The sequence below is a fragment of the Diorhabda carinulata genome, chromosome 8 (assembly GCF_026250575.1).
Source record: "Diorhabda carinulata isolate Delta chromosome 8, icDioCari1.1, whole genome shotgun sequence".
NCBI classification, from domain to species: domain Eukaryota; kingdom Metazoa; phylum Arthropoda; class Insecta; order Coleoptera; family Chrysomelidae; genus Diorhabda; species Diorhabda carinulata.
Genome location: NC_079467.1, coordinates 14,679,113 through 14,705,486, shown reverse-complemented (window position 1 = coordinate 14,705,486; position 26,374 = coordinate 14,679,113). Strand labels below are relative to the sequence as shown.

Genomic DNA, 26,374 nt, shown 5'->3' with positions numbered 1-26,374 from the left:
AATCACTATGACTTCTTTATATTACATATTTACCAATATCTTATTTTACAATACAAACATTTCACAAGAGGTATTTAAATCAAACCGAAGCTGTGTAGACTTGAAATGTGGCCACGTGTTTTAAATTGACAAGCGCTAATTCCAATTTTAAACACAGCTATATAAGAGTTCTGATTAAAAATTATTCTGGGATTGACATGATTTGACCTGAATAGTTTAAGATATCATTCTCTAACTTCGTTTGTTGAAGTATTAGAAATAATAATTAGTTTTCTTTTTTTAAAATAAGTACAAAAAGGAATGTTAGAAAAGTCAATAAAATGACGTCTGGACATGCGTACCGCATTAGCGGGATCTGTGATCGCTCACTGTTGACGCTATTTGTAAAATTTATTCAGAAATGGTGATTTCTAAAAATCATGAAAAGTCAGTTATGGCATTAGAACTAAGTCTTGATTTGACTTATTTTATAAACTATATTTTACAAAATAAGACTGACAAATCGGTTTTTAATACTACAAAGAATTTTTATTATTCATAATCTCCCCATAATTATTTTATCATTTTTCCACACAATGAATATTTTCAATTATTAATTATATGGAACCCATTCAAAAAACTGGAAGACCTTGAATTCGCGGATGATATATGTCTATTAACAACAAATAGAAATCACATGCAAAAGAAAACCCACAAGCTATATAATAATTCAACACCACTTAGACTGAACATAAACAGCAAAGAAAAAAGAATGTAATATCACTGTTTTCTTCTGAAATCTTATAAAAACAATAATTGAGGCAGCAAAAATTAAATTGCTTCTATCCTAAAATCTATGAGATAAAATATGTTTTTTCTCTTTATGATTTAGACGGATATAAATTAAAAAGTAAAATTTACAACTATTGAAAACATTTTCCATAAAAGACACAAATAACATATGGAACTTAAAAAATGTCTATTATTGCGGACGTCAAAATGATAATATTTCTCTAAATATGTGATTGAAGATGGGTTCTATATAAATTGAAGAAATAAAATGTAAGGAAAAAGTTGTTACTGCGTAATTCAAAAAAAATCTGGCAGCACTGTTGTAAGATTTGCCCAAGCGCAGTTTAAGCGGGATCTTTTTTGATTGGCAGTGGCCGTAGCGCCTTAGCTGCCATGTTTTACTAAATGTTATAGAGTGTTGAGGAATTTTGTCATTTAACATCTGCCCCATAACGAAAGGTAATGTTTATTTGATCACTTTTTTCTGTTACTTGTTTCTATCTATATTTTTGATATGACGCAATTGACAAGTCATTATCTGTAAAATAAAGTTTGTTGTGCAATTAGATATGGCGCATTGATCTAGCCTATTAGTGAAGATTTGTGTTTATTTTGTGAAAAATTGCTTGTGACGTGATATGTTTATATTGTTCGTGGCTTAGTTTGTATTAAAGTTGATATATTTTGAATAGTGTTTTTTTGAGGGACAATGAAATGTAAGTTTTTTTTTGAATAATTAATTTTAAAAGCCAGTCTAAAGATCCACTGAAAGTCTTGAAATTTATTATCTCTATGTATAAATACCTATTATTTATTTGGGCAAGATAGATTTTTTAAATAACAAAGTATCTATTTTATAAATATTAGATGACTGCATTTCTAATACTGACAGACACACCATTGCAACGCATTTATTTGCTAATTACAATTAGTTCAAATACATTCAATGACCGTCCGTTTCTTTGTTTAAGAATGTTTTTAATTATAGAAAAAAAAAATAATACAGATTGCCCTTGATGATGTATTTTTAGATACACTCTTATGAACTCTCTTTATTCCTAAAACGTATATAATCACATTTAAAACAAAATTTTATTTGGTTCAAAGTGAATTCATGCTTCTCATACACATGTGTAAGTCAAGTTTCAAGGTTTTTGTGTAAAACTTATCAAAAATAACATGACACATCAAGGTGTTCACATATATTTAATAAGCTTTTCATAGTGAAATATGACTGCTACATAAACTTTTTCAATGTCAAACAGTATATCTCGTTTTATATTTTATAGCATTATTAATTTTACTAAAAATAACATGTAGGTTAAAATATTTTGCACTACATTTTAAAAAAAGCAAATTTTCACAATTTTACATATAAAAATACACAGTTATGGTAATTCTCAATTACCTGCTTAAAATACTTATAATTAAAAATGATCTAAAAATTGTTAATTAATCTATACATATAAGTGTATATATATATATATATATATATATATATATATATATATATATATATATATATATATATATATATATATATATATATATATATATATATATATAATTGTAGATAAATAATCATTTCTTTACATTATTTCTTGGACCTTTTTGTATATATTCTCATAGTATAAATGATCTGAATTTTAAGTCTCTAAATACAAAATCGATTTTCTCATATAAAGAATTTTTGACTTTTCATTGTTTATAAGAATAAAGTGACATTGAGAACTGCAATGATTAGAGCGCTTTTCAGAAACTGATCTGAGTCAGATTGATCATCTATCAGCTGATTGCAGATCCTAACCCAGAACGAGATATTGATCACAGTTTATGAATGTCACTTTGAATTTTTGGTGGAAATTTCAAATTTAAGACATTATCTACAAAAGCTTGGGATTTTTATCACTTTTTGTGCTCTATTACATATTTATTATTTGTTTCAAATTTTGATAAACCACAAAAAAGCAGCTATCGATTTAAATTTTTTATAGTTTCATTGAAATATATAAAATAGAATTACATTAAAATGCTCAGGTTGTCTATCATAGATGGATTTCTCATTCTTATCTAGGTGAATCGCTTCTAAGAATTCTTATATTCTTTTATTGGATTCTCTTTTTAGGATTCCATTTTTGCTATTTCGTGATATGTTGATACAATTTCATCTTTATTTTTTATCCTATTGATGTTTTTTGACTATGTACCCTATATAAAAACAACATCACAATTATTACATGATACCTTATATATAATATGTATTTCTTTCATTTGTTGTCAGTCTGTTAAATTTAAGACTATTGAATTATTTTGTAAATCTATGCTCTTTATCACTTACTCTAATGACATGTTTTTAAAATAATTTATAGCTTTCGATACAGTCCTCGTACATATGACTATAAAGACCCTTATAAGGGATAAAAAAAACATAGATTTAAATTATTATTTTAAACTTATTTTTCTGTGAAGTTTTATGTGGCAAATATGAAAAAAAGTTGTTGGGAAAAGTTGATCAGAATCAATATCTAGGCCTATATACCAAATTTCAATATTGGTGATAATTACAAGTAATTACTGCCTGTACATGGAGCTACATGAGTTATTTACTATCATTTGGAATGTGCTCTTCATAAACTATTTCTGATTTTGAAGCTTTCCCTATCTGTTAATTTTAATAATATTCTCAGTGAGTGTTAAGGGAAATGATATCAATTCATCTATTGTTGAGAAGTCCCCCATACAAAAATCTATATTGTAAGGTCTGGGTATTTAGTAGGTCAACATGTCAAACACATTTTCCCAAACCACCTTTCACCAAACTGGTTATGTACCCAACCAGTAATCTATTATATAGAATGAACAGGGAAGCCATATATTGAATGAAATGAGTATGCTGAATATTTAAAGGAAGATTGTGATTAAATCTTTGCAAAATGTTTAAGTACGCTAATTTAAAGTTCCTTCAATAATGAAAGGCTCCATGATTCCTAGCTTGTATGGCACAGCATATCAAAAATCCACCTTTTTTTAAATATCCTTTTCTTGCTTTAATTTTTCAATGAGGACAAACAGACAAACAAAGTCAAACAGACACTACCTTGCTTTATTACCTTTTTCTAAAGTGTGACAAAACTTAATTTTTAACGAATAAATTTTGTTTGCTTTGTAAATTCTTTGTATTTGTGTTTTCATGTATGTTCGTAATCAAGCTTCAATTTATGAGTAACATTTTGGGAGCTGTGTCTATTGAATTTAAAGCAATAAAAGTACCTGCATCAATTTCATCATTTCTAGCTTTTGTATCTTCTTCTTCATGTAGTAAGAAATCCCTTGTATTATTTGGATACATTATTTATTGATCTTTTGTCAGTTCCGTAATACTAGATCACATAATCTTTTTCCTGTAATGTTAATATTGTATTTCAAAATAGTTGAAATAGTGTTTGAAAATTTATTTTAACAGATATTTTTATTAATATAATATTGATTTTCAATGGCAGCCTTTGCTACAAATATAGACTTTGATTTGGAAATAAACAAAAAAATTAAATTTGATAAAGGGATCTAAATGTTGATTCTAATCAACTTAACTCTCAATAACTTTTTGTGGTATTTGCCACAAAACAAGCAATTTGCTGTGGAGAAAAATAGGTTTTTTTAAAATTTCCAAATACTCAATTTTTCAAAACTAAAATTGTTATAAATTAGTCTTCAAGAGTTGGAACAAAAATTTTGTATTTGAAAATTTTACAAGTGTCGTTTCACCTATCCAGGCACACAGTATATAAATAAATTGACACCTCATATGAGGTTGCAGCTCTTCTGTTCCTAAATACATTTAACGGTGTGGATCAATCCCTATTGTCAATTCATAATTATAGTCATTGGATTCCACCTGACTTAATACTTAATATTTGTTACTACATCTGGACCTTTCTTCCACATATTCCAGCAACTTCATTTTTTCTAATATTTCTTGGATTTGTTTCCCTTCGGCATTCCTGCTCTCCCAACTGATCTTGTCCAAGAAATGATTATTAAGAAATTATTTGTAAAAACATTGCCTATTTGATAGAAAGATGCAGTCTGTATCTTGTACCTACTCAATATTTATTAATTGTTTTTCATTTGAGTAATCGTTAATAAAATATATGAAAACTCATTCCATAGTGATTCTCTTCCTTCCAAGTTTAGTATAACTGTGATGCCATGTCAAGTTCATTGAGAGTTATTGTTCCAAAATTTACTGCGGGAAAGTATGGTATTAGCTGTTAGTAGAGATTTTGAGAGTGGGTGACCAGCCCCTTCAAACCATTTGCTTATTTGTAAATCTTGATTTAAGTATACATCAAAAGCACTAAATAAATAGTGACATTTGACATTTAAGAGACCTCATATTTATGCAGTCTTGTGTTTAGATAATTTATGTTAATTCAAAGAGTTAATATTATAGTAGAGAGCAGTATGTAAGTGCAATTGTATTATTGGAAGAGAGAGAGAAAGAGAGAGAGAGAGAGAGAGAGAAATAGTATCAATATACTACTTTATCACTCTATAATCGCCATTTAAATCAATACTTGATAATTTACTCTTTTGACGTTCCTACTACTCGAAACTTCGGCGTCATAGAGATCCAATTAGAATAAAAGTGAGAGAGGTAGAGAGTGGTATACTGATGTTCCTTCTCTCTCTATCCACAGTTCGGGTCAATTTGAACATGCTTTCATACCTTGCTCTCTCTATTTTTAATATAAACTCTATGTGTTAGTTGCAGAACTAAAAATATTTGAGCTTCAAGTCAATACATACTTTTACGAAGGATGAGATTAATTTATATCTTTAGATTGCAGTTAAAATACTCAATAGAAACATTTCAGGCATGATATGTAATTTTAATTCCTGGATCTTAATTAATGGCTTTCAAAGAATATTTCAAAATAATAATAAATTAACAATTTTCAAATGTTACATCATACTTTATACTTTGCCTCTCATTCAACTTTATATCCTCTATTTTCATATTTCCGTCGGTATTGCTGGCTTAAACTTGACATTCCACTAAGTTCAATAAATTTTACTTAAATTAAGCAGCTATTTATGGTTCAACTCAACAGGCCTTAAAGGCTCATAGCTTGGGGTCGCTCTATTGCTTTTTTACATTTATTTTTGTTAATGGCTGCTTCACACCAGTACTCTTTCCCATTCCTTCTAGATCTTCTCTACATGCTTCTTTAAATTTTTTCCGTAGACGCCCTCTTTTCCATTTCACTCATTTTCACCACATATCCCACCTCAGCTTGACCATAAAGTGCTTTGATTTCTGCATTCGCTGTTTTCCTCCACTTGTTTTACTCTCTCTTGTTTTCTTCTTTTTTGCTCATGATCCATCGCTTGCTGCAATACAGCACCGTTGTCAGTCATTACAATATATGGGATGTAGTCACATGACGGTTCGATTGCTTTCGGAGGCAATCAATTTCTTGCAAAGTGAAATGTCCCAAACATCTTCACCATTCCCTACGTAAAGATGTTGTTCAGTATACAGGGATCTGAGAATGTAAAAACATTCGTTCATTTCGTGGGTTTGTAAAGATGTTCCAAACATCCCCACCATTCCTTTTGTAAAGATGTTTTTCAGTATACAGGGACCTGAAGATGTAACAACATTCGTTCATTTCGTGGTTTGTAAAGATGTCGTTCAACATACAAGGTTATAAATATGTTAGAAAAAGTATCATAATATCATAGTTGTGAGGTAAACGTTAAATGTTGAGAAATATTTAATCATTTTGTAGTAAAATGAAATATTTTAAGAGTGTGTAAGTGAAATACTAATGTCTCATCTCTAAACAAAGTGAAGATAACAGGAAATAAAAAATTTATCAAAATTGCGTGTCGTCCAAAATTCAGGAAATGTGTGAAAGTATGATTTTATTAAAATTGACGAATAATCATGCTTTGATAACGGATGATGTACTGAAAACCACAATCAGTTGAGCAGCTTTTATAGTGAATGATGAAGTGCTACGATCCTTTAAAAAAGAGTGAGTTCAATTTTATTTTTTTAATAACAATCCCAGAAGTAGATAGACTCCATAACAAATGTTGTTTAGAACACTTCATCTTCAATTCCAGAGAAAAAGCCTCCAATGAGGTTTCAAAATTTTCCACCAGGGGAAGTACCTACATATATATCAACAACATTTTATTCGTTTAAGAAGATTAGTGGATGGAGGAAAGCCAATTCACCAGTTTCGTTTGAAGTGATCAAAAACTGATTTAAAAAAAAATTAAATTGCAAATTTAATAAGCAAAGTTATCTGCAAAGTGGGTGCCGCGATTGCTTAATGCTGATCAATTGCTTGCTAGTAGTGCAAATTAAAACGTTTAGATAGCTTCAAATGAAATCAAAGTGAAGTCTTCTAACGACATCTCATACTCGACACCATAGAATTCATCCGAGGGATGTGCTATCAAGTTTTCCGTTAATAAGGTCATGGCCATGTTGTTTTGCTATTCTAAAGGTGTAACTCTATTGATTATTTCGTAAAAGGAAAAACTATGTCTGGACAATGTTTTAATGCTGATAAGAAACAACTTCATTTGTGAAGAAATAATGTGTTCCAATTTTCCATCTATACATCGCTATTGTTGCAGAAAAATTAGCTAGAAAAAATGGATAGGTGGAAAAAATATCAGAAATAGAGATGATGGAATAAATGCCTATTTTGTGAAACTTCCAATAGATTTTTTGGATGGTTTAGAAAAATAGTGAAGTAGCTTTTTCATGGAAAAGCCACTCTTTCGACAAACCACCTTTGCAGGTTATGTACAATAAATTTTTCAATTCATTTTTCTATATATAATGAAACTGGTATAGTTCTTCCAATATTAATTGCAGAAGACAGTTATCCGAGGATCAAGCAATATTTCATAAATACGCACAGCACTCATACCAAATTAAGAAATGAAAAATAATGTTTACTCCCCGTATAAAATTCGGTAAACATCTGACAAACCGTCAGTCGACGTGGACTCGTCATCTTCATTGTTTACTATTGAAAACATGAAATCGTAAACATAAATGCATTTCTATTGGCCGAAGATATATACACAATTTCTTCGAAATCTTCCCTCCAGACAGTCTGCGATAAGCAGTGGCGTCGTTTTGAGAGATTCAATAAATTCATAAATAAATATTTATGAATTTAAATAAATAGAAATATGGCGATCTTTAGACTATGGAGGGATGAAGAAAATGAAATTACACAGTGTAGTGAGAATAAAAACAGGTACGAATTTAATAATAAAGATTTAGATATACAAACACAGCAAGTTATTTTGAATATATTCGAATGTTTAAAAAAGGAAAATATTCAGCCATCTGATAATACAATCATTATAAAAATTGCTGAATTAACTAGAGTAAATAAATTTTTAATTTATCGAGTAGTCACGAAAGGGGTTACTGTGGATCATTCATAGAACCGAAAAACATGTAAAGAAAAACTGAAATTAGTTGACAAAGCTGTCCCTACGTAGGACAATTTATAGTTTATAAAAGGAGAACAGGGTTGCAACATTAGAAGTAATACAGCAAAAGATGGCAGATTATCCAGAATACAATTATAACAATTTAGAAACATTGCGTCAAGTTTTGTCAGCATGTGGTTTTAAACACAATAAACTGAATAAACGGATGGCAATAACCAAATCGTTAAGAATTATATTTCGGTTGGGTTGACAAAAGTAACAAAGCTCAAATTTTAGCATTTATGTCTGAAAAAAATATTGCTTACTGTTATTAGAGGTCTAAAGTTAAAGAAAATTTATTATAGTGACAAGCTTTGCAAAGAATAGGGTCATACTCTTCTCAGCCTACCTCCTTATCATTGCATAATTAACCCTATAGAGTTAATATGGGCAAACGTAAAATCAGAATTACGAAAATGTAATCAGTCTCCAAAACTGAGTAAAGAGGTTGTCGAACTCGTAAAGAAAATTCTAGCATCAGACCGCCAAGAGCTTGGGAAAAACTATGTTGAACATGTTATCAAAGAAGATGAGTATCTTTACAACCCATTCAATCAAACGATCACTCTAGTTCAAACGATAATTATTTATAAGATACTTTGGAACTGAAATGTTTTTTGTTTCTCTTGTTTAATTTGCAAAGAATTCATTTTCCTTTATGGTTTTTGCTATGAAATTTTGTTTACCAGAAAAAAAACGGGTACCCTGTTTAAACCAAACTCCCTTACAGGCAGATACATTTTACTCGTCTATTTACGTTTTATAATTTAATATTCAGTTAACGAGGTATAATAATGATTTTTTTCTAAGTTCCAAATAGGACTTTCAATTAAGGGCATCTGTCTAAATAACGGCGTATTATGCCGTCCAGTTTATAATAATTCGATTGCCTTTTAACGAATACTTTCTAGCATAAGATATACAAACTTTTGAAAGTATTTATAAGAATAATAAATTTATAAAATCAGGTATCTACGCCTATGGTGGATAGATCAAACAAAATTGTCGGCAAGGGTTTTTGTAATCTGCAATTGATATTGGAAGAACTATACGCTAATTTTTTGAAGAAGCGTAGTTACCTATAGTAACCGACATCCTAAAACGCTATAATACTTGAGAAGTACCGATAAATCGCAATTGTAAATCATTTGATAACACCTGGGTAGTGCCAACGCCATAATTTTAAAAAAATTTTTATCTATAAAAATCATTTCATGACAAGGGGAACTATAGGGAATTGAATAAAAAAAATAATTACTCGCACGTCAAAATCGGTTTCGTAGTTTTTTAGAATCGTACGCTGAGTAGTAAAAATGTTCTCCATTTAAAATATATTTGAAACACTTTGTATTTTCGGTGACTGTAAGGCCCTTATGAAAAATCGTCATTTAAACACTTGCATGAACACTAAAAAAACTAATAATTTGTCTTGAATTGTTTACATTTGTTAAAATGATTTCCCATGCGTTGGACTTCATTCAGATATTTCAATAAATTGATGATGTTGGTCAAGTTTTAGAGTAAACACGTTAATGCGTTAATTCAACGACTAGAGGGTCTTTTTTAATACCGCCAAGGAGTTGTCAAGATCGAATCATGTGGGACCCATGACATCTTTTAGCATTTATTTAGCAATAAATTATTCCGAAGAGCGGGCGTCCGTAACTATTTTCATCGCCGAGATAGCGTTTCCGGGCTGCCGTAGCTTAAGACCGCTAGGGGTTGAGCTAGTCCGGCGCTTGGGGGTAGTTTTCGGGATTCGGGACCCATGCCATCTTCCAGCAATTAATTAGCAATAAATTATCGCGCTAAGCTCGTTTCGATAGCTTTCAGCGCTGCCCTAGCGTAGTTTATAAATAAGTTTGTTGAATTAAAATGTGTAAGTTTGGTGTTTGCTTCTTTTACTGAAAATTAGCTTCAGACTGTCCTGCATTCTGTAAAGTGCCAGACAAAACTTGGATCCAACAAAGGTTGGCAACTCGTTTATTGATTGGTACAAAAACATCAACCTAAATGATCATTATTTTCCGTTAGAAGTTTTATAGGGCAGTATAGTCTTGTAGGATAACGATCACTATAATTCACATTGACTTCTAATTTCCATTACATAATTGAACTAACAGGATCTACAGTAGATTATATGGATTATAAGATCTTATTCTGCGCTACATTTTTTACATGTTATCTGTTGACTTTCTCATCTTTCCATTGTTATTAAATACCTTTGTGTCATAAATTGTTTTATCTAGAAGAAAATACACTTTACTGACATGACATAATTTATTAACAAATTGTTTGAATGTTTCGCAAAGATTGTAAAAAAAGATTTTGTGAAATATCCTAACGAAATATTTAATTGGAAGGAATTGAACATAGAATTTTCTTCTATGTCTTTAAAGTCTACATACTTAGTCCAGCGATGCTGTAACCTTAAGGGTCGATTTACATCACGCTCTTCAGAGGGGTTGTATCAATATTCGTCGAGGCATTAGCCAGGAAAGCAGTTGTTTTCCCCTTTGAAGTACGGTGGAATATATTATGAAAATATTGATTTTCGAAATTATTTCAGAGGTGAATAATAGAAATCCTTTATTTCGATACATTTTGCATACCTCATTTACCATCGACATCTATATTATCGGCGACTACGATAGATTTCTACCTGACCAATGGTTCGCAGTTTGAAATGATGATGGCGCCACGTAGTGCTCGCTGGGAAATGTTTAACTACATGTACTGAATGAGACGCTGTTTGACGTTGTCTTCAGTTCGGGTTTCAAGCCCGAACGAGGGGTGTTAAACATCTCTGATGAGACGTAATAATGTCGAAACTAGTCAATAGTTACACTCTCTCCTTGCAATTGCGAGCCATTGGGGATGTTAATATCGACAAAAGAGTTGATTTACATCACGATCTTCAGAGGGGCTGTAATTTAATATTCGTCGAGGCATTAGCCAGGAAAGTAGTTGTTTTCCTCTTTGAAGTACGGTGGAATATGTGGAATATATTTTGGAAATATTGATTTTCGAAATTACAAGCCATATTTTTTAAGTAAGTACCGTTATGGAATTAAAAACGAAGTGCAAAGATATCGCAAAAATTTTATTTTTACATGAAAGCCTGTACCTTAATCTACTTTTCTGCATAATTTCCGTGAATATTGATGCAGTTGTCATAACGTGGCACCAGCTTTTGAATATCCCCTCATAAAATTCTGCCGCCTGACTTGTTAACCATTGTATCACAACTGTTTTGACCTCGTTATCCTCTTGAAGAAGCTGACGGCCCAGGTGTTTCTTCAAGTGCAGGAACAAATGGTAGTCGCTGGGCGCCAGATCAGGGCTGTAAGGAGGATGATCTAGAGTTTCCCATTGAAAAGATTTGATGAGACATTTGGTCCGATTAGCCATATGTGGACGGGCATTGTCATGCAGCAAAACGATACCCTTACTCAACTTGTCTTTTATTTTGGATTGCACGATGCAGATTGTTCAATGTCTCACAATAAGACGCTGCATTGATTGTCTCATTACGAGGCCTAAACTCCACTAGCAATACTCCTTTTCTGTCCCAAAAAAACTGTGCACATGATTTTTCGGGCAGAAATTGTTTGTTTAAACTTCACTTTTTTCAAGTCAATGCACTGCCTAAACGTTGGTTTTTGTCCAAATCCGGCAACATTTTGGGAACCAAAAGTGAACACAATTTCCGGTATTTCAAGTTCTCGGTCAAAATGCGAAACTTCACAGATCTCACGATGAATATTGATCGGTTTTACGCCTTTAGCACCAAGAAATCGTATAACAGCCCGTACTTCACAATCGGCGGGACTCGATTGTCGGAGGCATCTTAAACACTCAGTAAACAACGTACACAATGAAGAATCAGACTAATGGCGTCAGTGCGTAGACAAGAGATGTAGGTAACCAGCGCGCATGTGCATAACGTCGACCTCGGGGTTGCGGCGGCGGCATCGCAAAACGATACTTACTTAAAAAATATGCCTCGTATTTCATATATATATTGGAGCACAATGAAAATACTAATTTGGATGCATTTTCTATTCTTAGTTTCTTCCTTAATTTTAACTACACAAGACTAAACATGTTAGAAACGCGTTCAACGGAAACTTAAGATTTGATTGTACTTAAAAACTTTTTCATTTTATATGCATTCCAATTTCAGCTATATCTTTCTTTGCTTTCCAGTCAAAGCCAGAGAGTTCTGATGTTATTTCTAGAGTAAACATTATTTTTCGAAATGGCACCAATTGAGCATTGAATTGTATGGCCAAAGGCAGCAACCGACTTTGTTCATACATCTGTTCAATCTTTTCTAGGACAAGATTTTTCTCGTGCTCTTTTAAATTCTATGACTTTTTAGGTGGCGTTGAAACTTGCTCATATCGATGCCGAAAATGCGTATTTTTTCAAAGGATCACTGTAGATTTTCAAATGTTAGCTCTAATTCTTGAACTACTTCTTGGATTTCCTTGATGCAACTTTTACAGTCTGCGCTGTATCCAGTTTTATCTGTATCAGTTTTATTTCCAAAATATTTCTAAATGTTACCTTCTTTCTTCTCGTCATTGTTTCAGGCATAAATCAAATTTAAAACTATTTCGACTAAGATGTGTTTTTTTATTTTCTACGATTATAATTTCCGTTAATTTAAAACGATACTTTTATGACAAATTTAGCAAAATAATGTCATGCCCGAACAGTTGTTTGCAGGATGCCGAGAGTAAACACGCTCGCACGTTACACGTTCGAGTTGATGCGAGTTAAAACAAGCTTAGACATACCGCGCTCCATAACCACAGGATCGTACGAGATGCGATTATTATACGCCAAAAATGATAATATTCAATGGGGGAGCTGGAAAATAATTCATATTACACTATTTTAATAGTATATATTTTTAAAAATCAAATAAATTTAGATTCTTTTTTATTTTTATACAAAAATAATTGAGTTTTGTTTTTTTTGTAAATTCGAATTTGATTTTAATAAATTTCATTATTTGAACTTCATAATAAATCACTTGCAGTTAATTTAGTGTTGTTAGTTAGCAGAGCAATATGAGCAGACAGAAAAAACAATATACGGAAATTTAAATACTAATTAAGTGCAATATTACGAAGTGTTCCGCTGTGTAAGTTTTTGAGAAATTGTCTGTTCTGCTAACTTTGGGAAAAAAGCGATGCCAGTTAAATGTTCAAAACCAATAGATAATTGCAGTAGAATACTTTCATAATTAAATGCAAATTGAATACTCGTTGTTCAATGAGGGAAAAAAAATTCCTATTCTTGGTCGTAAGACTTCGTTAGTGCCTGTAGAATTAAGTGCTCGACAAATTGTAATTAAATGCTGTGGAAAAAAATAATTTTTCGAATGTCCCGAAAAAAATGACTTTTTCCGAGTTTTCTCGGCAGAAAACTATCATTGGTGAATAATTACAGATTCGTGGAACCTCGTTAGTGCCTGTAAAATTAAGTGCTCGACAAATTGTAATTAAATGCTGTGGAAAAAATAATTTTTCGAATATGTCTTGAAAAAAATGACTTTCCGAGTTTTCTCGGCAGAAAACTATCATTGGTGAATAATTACAGATTCGTGGAACCTCGTTAGTGCCTGTAAAATTAAGTGCTCGACAAATTGTAATTAAATGCTGTGGAAAAAATAATTTTTCGAATATGTCTCGAAAAAAATGACTTTTTCCGAGTTTTTTCCGCAGAAAACTGTCATTGTTGAAGAATAATAGACTCGTGTGACTTCGTTAGGGCCTGTAAAATTAAGTACTAGAATAATGTTAATTAAACGCTACGAAAAAATGGATTTTTCTGAAACGAGTCCACACGAGTCATTTTTTTTTCGCAGTATTTAATTAGCATTAGTCGAGCACTTAATTATACAGGCAGTAACGAGGCCCCACGACTCTATAATTCTTCGCCAATGATAGTGTTCTGTCGAGAAAACTCGAAAAAAGTCATTTTTTCGTGTGTCTACGAAAAATTCTATTCTGCAGTTATTTAATTGGCATTAATCGAGCATTTAATTATAGAGGTCAAAACGAGGCCACACATACAAGAATAGGAACATTTTTTTAACAAAAATTTGTTTTCTATCACTGAACAACGGGGCATTTAATTATGAAAGCATTCTACTTCAATTATCTATTGATTTTGCACATTTATCTTGCATTGCCTTTTTTCTAAAATTAGTAGAGCAATGTTAACACTAGTTAACACTTGATTTTCCGCGTATTATTTTTTCTGTCTGCTCATATTGCTATACTAACTTTAATTACATTTTAGAGAGCAGCCATCTGTTCTTATGAGGATTTAGAAACAAATGCATTGCATCAATTTATCCGCAATGTTATACACAACATTTATTGCTAGGCATTTTGAAAAATTGAAAATAAATAACACTATAAATAATCACAAAAACACACAAGCACAATACAACTATAATGAATCATCAATCTATGTATACCAACATTAAATTATCCAGTTTTGTGTCAAATTCGCCAACTTGATATCTACTCTTGCTAGCTGATCCATCTAAGGCTCCGAATTAAAAAATTGGTTTATCCTTTGGTCATCTATATGAAACATCTATAAAATACGAGTAGGTGGTTTGGATGGAACAGGTAGGAAAAAAATAAAAGGATGGCAAATGAAAGATGGTTCGAAGAGGTTAGAAGAGATATAGAACAGTGGAAGTGAGGTAAAAAAACTGGAAAAAATAGAAAAAAATAATGAAAAGTCTCGAAAATGAGGGCTACATAGGCCTGTAGAGCATTTTAGTAAAAAGCACAACAATAAAACTATTTCCGTTTGGAAAGTTAGCAATAATTGGTCGTGTTGTTATGGGAACGCTGGAAAGTGTTTTCATTGCCGCTTGACATGATGCAAGACAACATGCAAGAATTTGCATGCAATTTCCTGCAAGATCAAAGTATTACAAAAATATTACCATTGCATCATGGTTGCTACTAATCAAAATTCCAAAAGTAAAAGTAAACAATTTCCTAACCTCAAAAAACACTGGCAATAATTATATCTGCCTCTGCCTTGATTTTGGAGTGTGATGGACAGTTTAGCTAGGGAAATAGACGAGAAAACATAGAAAAATTGGTTGAGAATGGATGAAAAAACATTAAAAAAACTCCAGGAGAAAATAAAACATAATACAACCAGTATAGAAAATTGCATAAAAAATCAGTTAAACTTCATCTGCGCATGTATTTGATCAAGAAATGTTGCATCTTGCATTGCATTGCACGTTGTCTTGCATATGTCAAGCGGCCTTGATATTTGACTATAATAAAACAGAGAACTTTTACCTCACTGTAATGTAGGGTATTCATTACATTGTTCTTAACGTATGTTTGTGATGAAAAAAATTCAACGTTTTGTTTCAACATCAATCTACAGATACACCACAAAGGTATTATTTTTACTTCTGTTGAAACTATTTTTGTTTCAGTTTCATATTTTTTATCCGAGAAATATCACCTGTATTTTTTTATTTACTAAAATTAATGACACGGTATACCTAGTCCCAACTAATTTGAAATAAACAATAAATTGCAGTTTATGTTCTAACCTTAAAGTCTTCTGACAACATCAACGATTAAAAATAAACTTACTGAAATTAACATATACATTTCCGCTAGGGTGTTACAAATACTATACATTATTTCCGTTCCAGTAATAGAGCAACGGAATAGTGTAGTCATGAATATGTCACCTCTTATACCGTAATATATCGTTTTTATTTATCTTGTGCGTGATTTACAGAGGCTATAAAATCTTGATTAGATTCCACAGATCTGTACATAAAAATTTTAAGTGGTACTGTGAAGGTTTATTACTTCTTGGATTATTTTATAACTTTATACAAATTAGGTCACAGAAAATAGTTCAACCCGGTATTTGGTAGCATTCATTAAAAAGAAATTCGAGTAGAGTTTTGTTTTAAAGGGGCACATTTTCATGATAGAGTTATCTGTTATATGTAAGATCGCCCCACTTCTCAAAATCTTTATTTTTATATAGCGGATACATCATGGCACTTCATTAGAAATTCTTTTCGATGGAATATCCATACATAATCATTCCCTATATCTACGTAAAGTTATATAGATGACCGCATTACTACTGTACCGAAAATGAAATTGAATATATGTATTAGTAAAAAATAAAACCTTCAATTCACAATCAAGACTGAACAAAATATTCAAATTAATTTTCTTGATGTCACATTATATAAAATTAACAGAAACATAAAAACAGAATGATATATACAACCAACTTGGTCCTCAAAATATCAAACTTTCATGTCATCGTATGTTACGAGAATGTATTGATATCTATTTAGCCTAGACCAGTTCTATGCATAAACAAAATATTGCGTTACCATAGCAACGAACAATAACTTATTAGAAGTCTCAGCGTAAAGTTTGACGTCAAAAAAGTAAACCAGAGTTACGCGATAAATTAAAAGAAAAAAGATGTCCATCGAAAAATTGGAGTATCGAGCCATCTTCAAGTACCTGCATTTAAAAGGGTTGAGAGGTAAGCAGATTCATGAAGATATGCTTAATACCCTTGGTTATCAATGTCATTCGTATGCGACCGTGGACTGCAAGCTTCAAAAGAGGTAAATTATCCATTGAAGATGATGGCCGATCGGGAAGGCCAGTTTCTGTGTCAGTCCACAAAAATATCGGTACAGTTCATGACATGATTTTATCATACCGTCATGGGGCTAAAACGGATATCTGAAGCACTGAATATTTCATATGAACGCGTTCATCATATAGTTCACGCCAATTTGGACATGAGACAAAATGCTGCAAAATGGATCCCCAAATGTTTGAATATTGACCAAAAGCGTGCAAGGATAGAAGCATCGCGTTCGATCTGTGCTCGATTTGTAAAGGATGTGGACTTCTTAAAACGAATTGTTACTATGGATGAGACTTGGTTACATTTCTACGATCCAGAAACAAAGCAACAATCGATGGAGTGGCGACACTCTAGTTCTCCAAGACCTAAGAAGTTTCGTGTCCAAATATCTGCTGCAAAAGTTATTGCTTCAGTTTTTTGCTATTATCATGTAGTAATCATGATTGATTTTTTTGATAAGGGTAGAACAATAACTGGAGATTACTATTTGATATCACTGACCACTTTACGGGAGAAAATTAAAGAGAAAAGACGCGGAAAGCTATCCAAAGGTGTTTCGTCTTTGCAGGACAACGCCCCTGCACACAAATCTCATGTTGCCATGCAAAACATTCGTGATTTAGGGTTTGAATTACTAGAACACTCCCCTTATTCACCAGATTTGGCTCCATTCGACTATCATCTCTTTTTTCAACTGAAAAAAAGTTTAAAAGGTCGTAAATTTTCTTCCAACGGGGAGGTAATGAAAGCTGTTGAGGTCTGGTTTGCAAAGCAAGAAGAAATATATTTTTTAAAGATCTAGAGACGTTGCAGGTTCGCCGTAATAAATGGTTTAAGAGAAGAATATGTTGAGTAAATGGTTCCTGTAATTAATTAAGAAATAAAAAATTTAAACATCAAAATATAGAACATTTTTTCTTATCATATGTACAAGGACTTTCACAACATCTAAATATAATATTAGAACAAGTCATAAAAGATATAATACATTGTCGAAATATTTTACTAAACTAAAATCCAAAAACACCTAGAAACGGAAAAAGTAATATTATGTATTAAGTACCTTGTTATAACGGCGACGCTGTTCACAAAGGACATACATCTCAATATTTGGAAAATAGGTTAAAAAGTCATCAATACGATAAAAAATGCATTAGCGAATAACGGAATATTAAAAAAAATACATCCAGTTATAAAAATTAATGATTTATTGAAACGGAATCAAATACAAAAAAAATTCGAGGAATGGTTCACATATAGGAACGAGAAAGCTGTTAATGAAGGACCTAAACAATAGATTAGCCAAACCCTAAAATCCTTATTTGGTAGAATCAACAAGAGACTGTAGATTGCATCCTGAGAGTTACGTGCACTAGTTGAGCATGTGAATAATTTGGTTTTTGTATCTCTGAACGTTCTAACTTCAAACCATTATAAATCCAAACGAACTTTTTTTGGAAATAACCTATACTTGACAACTTGACTACCGTATCAATAAGAAAACAGACATAATCCATTGAAGTGATATTCATTTATCCTTATTATAGCTAAATCGATATCACAATTTTGTTTCATTCAAAAAAAGATAATTGTTAACATCAGGATTAACAATCTCTCAATTTTTAAAGTAAAAATATCAATTGTCATTGGTTTGGGGTACGATACCGGAAATTTAGTTTTTAACTTACCTTTAACACACGCACACCTCGTGTATGTTATAAAAAAAATTGTAATTTTGTTTAGATACATTTTATAACTTCAATAGCATCATAATCAGTGACGCTGAGATATCTATACTATATAAATACAAGGACTTTGTTAGTAAATATCACATTATTTTAATGAAAATTATATTACAAGTTATAGAGGAAAACAATCTTCAAAATATTTCACTAACTTAAATCTAAAACACCAAGAAAATAGAAGTAATATTATATATCGATTACCTTCTAATGTTTGTGACGCTGTCTACATAGGACAAACATCATTAAAAATTCAATTTTATAAATTCATTTTGGTCAAAAATTAAGTGTATCACAGTTTACTTCATCCAAATTTGTATCTCTAACTTAAATTTGATTAAATAACAACTTTTTCATGTTGTAATAATTGGTATTGTAAAAAAATTTGGAACCTTTTTAATTCAGTCAAAAACTCACTTTTAAGATTCTTTTAGTATAAAATTGGATTTGATTTAATAAAAAATTACTTTTCTGGGTTTTATTTGGTGAAATATTCGATTTTCGGAAATTATATAATAAATAGTCATTTCTAAAGTCATTTTGATCAACAATTCGCTATTTCAAGTTTTTGAGTTTGGTTTTGTAAAAACTTACATTTCTAAATTTATGTTTATCAAAAAATGTATTGGGCAAACCAGTGTTCATTTAAAAAGGAACTACAATTAGAACGATTTATCTCCATATAAATATCTCCATTAAGCATAGAGTCCAAATACAAAACCTATGATTTACTAAAGTTGTATACCTCTTGTCATTGTTTTACATATTGAAACTCATGACATTATATTATTTACACACTATTACACTTTCTGCATTGCTCGATTTCGTGAAAATCTCTGATTTGCCGTAAGCAAATAAAAGTTCTTCTCTAAAAACGTCACAACAAAATGTAAACAGGTTATAAAAACAATACAAAGAAATTGCCGTCGTATATGTATCCGGCGCATTCACCAAACTTTAGCATCGAACATAATCAAAAAGGACCTGCTTCGCAGACTCTAAATAATTTTCATGTAATTTTTTCTCGGTTCTTTGTATCGTTTCTCCACCTATAAAATAATGTTCATTTACCATATTTAATATGTATCTCTAGTGTTTCAATTTTGAGAGTCATAAGAATTAACTATAATACGGTCTGTTTGAAATAACTCTTACCGCTCTTTTGTATATTTATATTAATGGAAAGTATTTGTTCCAGATATAACTACAATGGGGATTAACAAAAAACGATTTCAATACTAAATAACACCTACTAAACATTCCTAATTATTTCCCTACAAAGATGATCGGACAGCAACTTTAATCATGTTCCTAAACAACGAGAGCCTGCAAGCAATTGTGTGGCCACCGGTTAGAGAAAAAGTCTCTATAAATCCTCAAGCGGCTCCTCAACAATTTATTTGTTAATGTAAGTATTTATTTATCATTTATTTTATCAATATAGTCCAATCACCGTTGTAAAAGGACAAATATAATATGAATTAAAAATGTAGTAAACAAAAAATAAGTTTTATAGCTGTAACTAACTTAAAACTATCTTAATAATTATTGAATATCCTTTAAACGAAATAATAAATTGAATCATTAAACAACATTTATATACATTTCACATTCATAATAACTGGGAACTAAATTTACAGCTTCACCCTATACAAGTAAATTATTTAAAAAACTGGAATCTACCCTATCTCTAAATTCAAAAAGAAAACTAAGAATATGAAAACATCACATGTTATATACAAAGGTTGCCTAACATGTTTCCGATCCAACAAAAAAAAACATTTTTCGCACTAACAATTTTTATTTTTCAAAATAGTCTAAACAGTGCAATCAGTTTTAACTCCATAATAATACTTGCCTTCCTTCTCTTCAAAATAGGTGTTTACTTATACGATAACTTCACCGTCTGATAAAAATCTCTCCTACGAGAGAAACTTTAAAAGTAGAAAACTAGAAAAGGTCGTTAAGGGTCAGATCTGTTGGATACAATGGGTGATCAACCAAGTACAATTCGAGAATTTTAAACATGGCGATTATTGAAATGTGAGAAGGTGGGTTATCTGGGAAAAACACTTTCTGTTCTTCAAATCCGGTCGTTTTTTCCTTTTCCTCCCTTAAACTTATCAAGCAATAATGTGTAAAACACTGTTGTTATTGTTCCACCATTTTTCAGACAGTTGATTAATACAATCCCATAACTATCATAAAAAACTGTCGCCATCACTTGTTCCAGCGGATGTAATATCTTTCCATTTCTCCAAGCAGGTTTATCCTTTGTAATCCACTATTTAGACTGTTCGTTAGTATAGTAGTAGATCCCAGCTATAAATCGACGCAAAAAATCCAACACAATTTGTTTAAACCGCCTCAATAAGCCCGGGGAAATGTTCATTCGAATATGAATATTCATTTTGAATGATTTCATCTGGAATATGGATTGATGGCCCGTGTATAGTAGATGTTAAAAAAACAATATGAGTAATTAGTCCTTGGTACTATCCTTCATACTTCTTTCCACGAATCTAAGCTTTTCAAAAGATTAAAAAAATGAAATTTGGAGTAATGTTAAATAGCCGTTAATATATATGAGCGGTCGGATTTTTGATATAAATTTTACACGCATCACGACTTATTTTTAAGTCTAACAAGAAATATATCTGTCCATATTATGGATTATGTTCTTACCTGTGCCCTCCATAGTGTGAGGTTAGAATACTTCAAAATGCTTTAATCTGCAAGAATTTCAATTGTAGATTGATATTCACGTGTAAATATAGATACTTTTTAATAATTCATTCTATTTCTTCCGATACTTTTTTTTGTAATATATCAAAATGTTTTCAGCATATTATGAAGTACCCTCAAGTGGTGTCAATGCCTTCGGCAGTCTCTAATTGGCTAGATGAACAGTTGGAAGCTCGTGGTATCGATGCAGTTGTATACACTCGTTACATCCTAAGTTTATTACATTCGCACACAGTTGACGTCTTGTATCCAGAGGACGATTTCCAGTTTACCCATTCTCACTCCAAAAAAGTAAGTAAATACCATTTTTTTCATTTCATTTTGTTAATAACAATTGCAATTTTTTACCTGCACCAAAATCTTTGAAAAAAATTATTCTAGAGGTGATTCTGAATCAAATCAGCTTCACTCCTAGTTTTAGGACCTTTTTCTCTATTTTTCATGTATTTAAACTAGACTGAGCATGGAGTATTTAAGACACAATCATCAACCCATTCATATTTAACTATGTCATGTGCATCAAACCAGGATTCATCCAAATCCATTATATTTCTGTTTCGGAAAGGAGGAAACTTTTAAGACAACCCCACAAATATTCAACAAAACATGAATCTACTTCTACCGGATGTAAAAAGAGTAGCATTTTCCAACTACACTGTCTACTCTACGCATAGTAAACAAATGTATGAAGAATCTTACAATATAGTCAAAGTTCCATCAGCATACAGGGTGTTTTAAAAAAAGGTGAACCATTCTATAGGATATGTAGAAACTGGAAAATAATTGGGGTTTGTTTAGTAAACAAATGTCTTATCCACACTTATATTCAAGATAAAAGGCGTTGAAGATAAAAATTATACACATTTTTTACGATTTTGCCAAAAAGACTGACAAAAGTGTAATAAAATTTTATATAAATATGTAGCAAACTCCAATTATTTTTCAATTCTTTGCATACCTTACCGATGGAGTCACCTTTTTTTAATTACCCTGTATATGATAAACCGAGAATTTGAATATGTCATATTCGACTTCTTTTATCCAACTTCTGGAGCCAAAAGTCATGATCACTGCTTATACTGAATTTTTTACAACCATATTTGCCTTTAGAGTAACCGAGAGAATATGTATCATAAGTTCAGTGTTTATTTTATACCAAGTCACGCAATATGGCGGCCTTACTGAAATGTTTAAACTACCTACAAAATTTTTGAATCCTCAATAATTTTTATCTCTATAAATATTGATCAAATAATTGAAAATATATAATAAAAGTTGTATATAAATTATCCAAAACTTATTTTTTTCTCAAACCATGCAAGTACCCTATTATTTGATACATATCTGATAGCATCTAAATAATTATTTCGGATAAATTGAAGAAATTATCAATAACGCTGGCCAGTATATTTAGGCACGAATCAATACTAGGGATTCGTTTCATACCGTAATATTTCATAATTCATATTCCGTTGTTAATAAAACATTCATATTTTTACAAATTAACAAAAAAACTTTATTCAAAATTCAAAAACTGTATTTAAAAAAATCATAGACACTAAACTGGATTATGGACAGAATATGTTTTACGACTTTGTACTATAAAGACAATTCTGATTGACTGAAATTGATATTAACACTTTTGTTGCTTTTGGTTTCGTTTAGGAAGTGAGAAAATTCAACAGAGGCTACACAGGATCTCACAGATCCTCTGCAGATTGGTGGAGACATGCACATGTTGAAGCTGAGCGCATCAAACGTTCAGCTGCCGTTGAGTGTCTTTTGTCTGCCTCCGAACAGGTATATATCAAAACTATATTTATAACATCAAAGAACATTACTAATTTATAAGATGTGTTATTTATAAAGTAAACAAAAATTTACTTTTATTACGAGATACATATTCTATATGTCATAATATAAATGATGTGGCTACAGTGACAATCCAGTTTTGTTCACCTGCTGTTACTTTTTTTGTTATCTATTTTCTTATCACCTTCTGTGCTTCCTTCTTCAATTTGTACAAAATCTGTTTGACCAGATTCCCTTAGTCATCTAACGTGATTTGGTGTACTATCTGAGCCAATTTGAAAATTTTTATCAGAACATAACAATTTTTATTACGTTCCCATTGGCTAAGACATCGTTTCCTGGAGAAGATAGGATATAAGGCATTCAATTGTTAATGTGTCTATTTGATTAGTTTTCCACCTTTAACCATTATCAGGATCGCCGCTTTTATCTTCATTAACCCTTCATCTACAATGTCATGTGGTTGGTGGTCTTCTTCTGAGCTTTTTCTCAAACCTTTTTTATGCTCAAACTTTGTTCATATGTCTTATAATTCTTCTTGTATCTGTTGAACGTTTCATCTTCTTTATATATTCATTTCCGCTCCATTTAAGTCTGTCTGTTATTGTTAGGATCATTGCTTATACTGAATTTCATACTGCTATATTTGCCTTTATAAATATCTTCTACTTCCCTAAAAATGTAGTCTGGATATTGTGGTATACACTAGATTTACTCTGTATTTTCATATTTATTTCCATACGTTTTTTTTCTTCTCATTACATATTTACCCCTTAGTATATGAAGTTTTTCAGTTTTTTGTTTCAGTTTCATCCTCATTCAAACTAATGTTGACTTCTCATCGATTTTCTTTATTACCTTTATCTTAGTTTTATTCTTATTAATTTTCAACTTTTTAATTCTTCTCATATTCGAAAATTTTTTATAAGCTCTTTCACTTTATGACAAACAGCACGATTCTAGGTTCCTGTCCCCAACGTACAAGTTTTTCTTCAATTTATTTTTCCTTTATCACATCATCCAATGCGATGTTAAATATTACTGGGTTCCAAACTCTGTCCAACACCTTCATTCACTAGAAATATAGGTTCATTATTGCTAGGATTAGTTCTTGTGGTAAATTTTTTTAAGTAACCTTTCTCTGGCTATTTCTCTTGGAACTAAGAGAAACATCTGATCAGCTTCTGAAAAGACATCGGACTTTGGTAACGTCAAGTGGAGCACGACGGGCCTATCTGAAAGCTTATGTGCTTAACGGTCCTTCACCACCTACATTGCTACAATGAAATATAACTCCTGCTAAATGTGAAGGTGATGCCAAGCTCCAACATTGATGACGCGTGAGGCTTGGTAAATGGCTCAATAGGTCACATTGCCAAGATAGTACAAGCACACTTCTGTAGAACATAAATTGACTTTGATAATGACGGCATACAGTCAATATCGAAGCAATTCCCGGCCAAGTACAGCTACGGAATAGTTGAAAAAAGAATATTATCATGAGCCTCATCTGTGCACAATATTTTAGGTAACACTGTCGAATATGCGGTGATTGACCTTGTATCTTCACTATTTATGAGCGGACAAGCATATGTCGCACTAAACCGAGTAAAATTACTAAATGGATTATGAATACAAGAACTGGATTGCTCGAAACTAACGGGAAAGAATCCGTTAAACAACGAATAAATAATTAGTTGAAATAGGAAATATGTAGAACCCTGGTGTTAATTTTAAAGATTTTTACCAATTATCAAATATCAGTTGTGTAGACCAAATTTATATAGTGCTTTTGGATCAAAGTCTAAAAGGTTATGTCCACAGGCCGTAGGGTCTATCTTTTTGCAGTTTGATTTTAAATGTAAACAATTAATAGAACATGGGAAGTATTCAAAAAGTGGAAAATAATATAAAAAAAACATTTTTTAAACCACACTTTATGGACACGATAGGGGTCGTGACAGTCGAGGTTGATACTTGTGACGCGAGAAGAAGGGAATGATAGAGTTTAAAAAAATATTGAAATTTATTATAATAATACTAAAAGTGTGGGCGACTAAATTTTATAAAAATTTAATTTCTTTCAAGAATTGTATGTTAGGTAATATCCTCTCATGAGGCACTCATTGGTATTATGTATTTGAAAATATTGATTTTCATATGAGATAATTTGTTGGAAGTAATCATCTATCAGCTACGGCTTGAAATTAATAAATTATTTAATTTCACATAAGCCTTACTTTCTCTATAGTGATTTTATTGCTAGTTTTCTCTTCTGATACTATCCGTCAAAATCTCACATACATCTGACAGGCAAGTCAGTTTTAATTGAAAAAAAGCTGTTGAATAAATATGAAGGAAAAAGAATTTCGATTGTGAAGGTGAAGGTGAGAAAAAAGTACCGTATTTGTTGAATAGAGGAATTTTGTTCCATCATGACAATCCGCAAAGTAATTAATCAAATAGCCTGATCTGATCTAGCTCCCCAATAACATTCTCTTCCCAAACTTAGAAAAATAGCTGGATGGAAATTCAGACAATCGAGGAAGTGATTAGCAGAGATAAATTTGTAATTTATTTTGAGGAACTCGAAAGACTATGTTTTGGATGGTTTGAAACAATTGAAAATTCGTAAGTAGTTAAAAAACGAGTAGAGTAACTTTTTTATTGAATACTCGCCGCGACGGTCGTTAAAAAAATAATAAGATTAGTTGTGAGCCACGATAAATAAAACAACGTGCAATTCGAGTCGATGAACAAACAAATACCGCGAGAAACACAACGCTAAAATATAACAAACCTTATAACTAAAAATATATCAGTTATTTTGAAAATAAGTTTCCACTGATTGGAAACCTCTCACCTTCAATAATGAGATCACCCTTCTGTCAAGCCGCCCTCGTAATACATTTTAATCTGTATATATAAGTAGAAAAATCATTTATTACTCTTTTGTGTTTCGGTAAATAACATATCTTATAAATAAATATTTTTCTCCAAATAACGTATAGGTTAAGCACAAATCATAAATATACAGAGTATTGTTATTTCATCCAAAATATTTACTTTTA

At 31.3% G+C, this 26,374-nt stretch overlaps 1 protein-coding gene across 2 annotated transcripts in view; it reads left to right on the top strand.

Annotated features, from left to right (window-relative positions):
• Nucleotides 1-1,110: 1,110 nt before the first annotated feature.
• Nucleotides 1,111-26,374, top strand: part of LOC130897516 (uncharacterized) — a 63,559-nt gene continuing 38,295 nt past the window's right edge. Inside the window, exons 1-4 of one of the 2 annotated variants that reach the window (XM_057806412.1) lie at nucleotides 1,111-1,230; nucleotides 19,945-20,154; nucleotides 21,591-21,782; nucleotides 23,157-23,291. In XM_057806412.1, the coding sequence (XP_057662395.1) occupies nucleotides 21,597-21,782; nucleotides 23,157-23,291 (321 nt within the window). In that variant the 5' untranslated portion in view covers nucleotides 1,111-1,230; nucleotides 19,945-20,154; nucleotides 21,591-21,596. Of the gene's footprint in view, nucleotides 1,231-1,328; nucleotides 1,488-19,944; nucleotides 20,155-21,590; nucleotides 21,783-23,156; nucleotides 23,292-26,374 lie in introns of those variants that run through there. The other variant, XM_057806413.1, reaches the window with a different exon arrangement.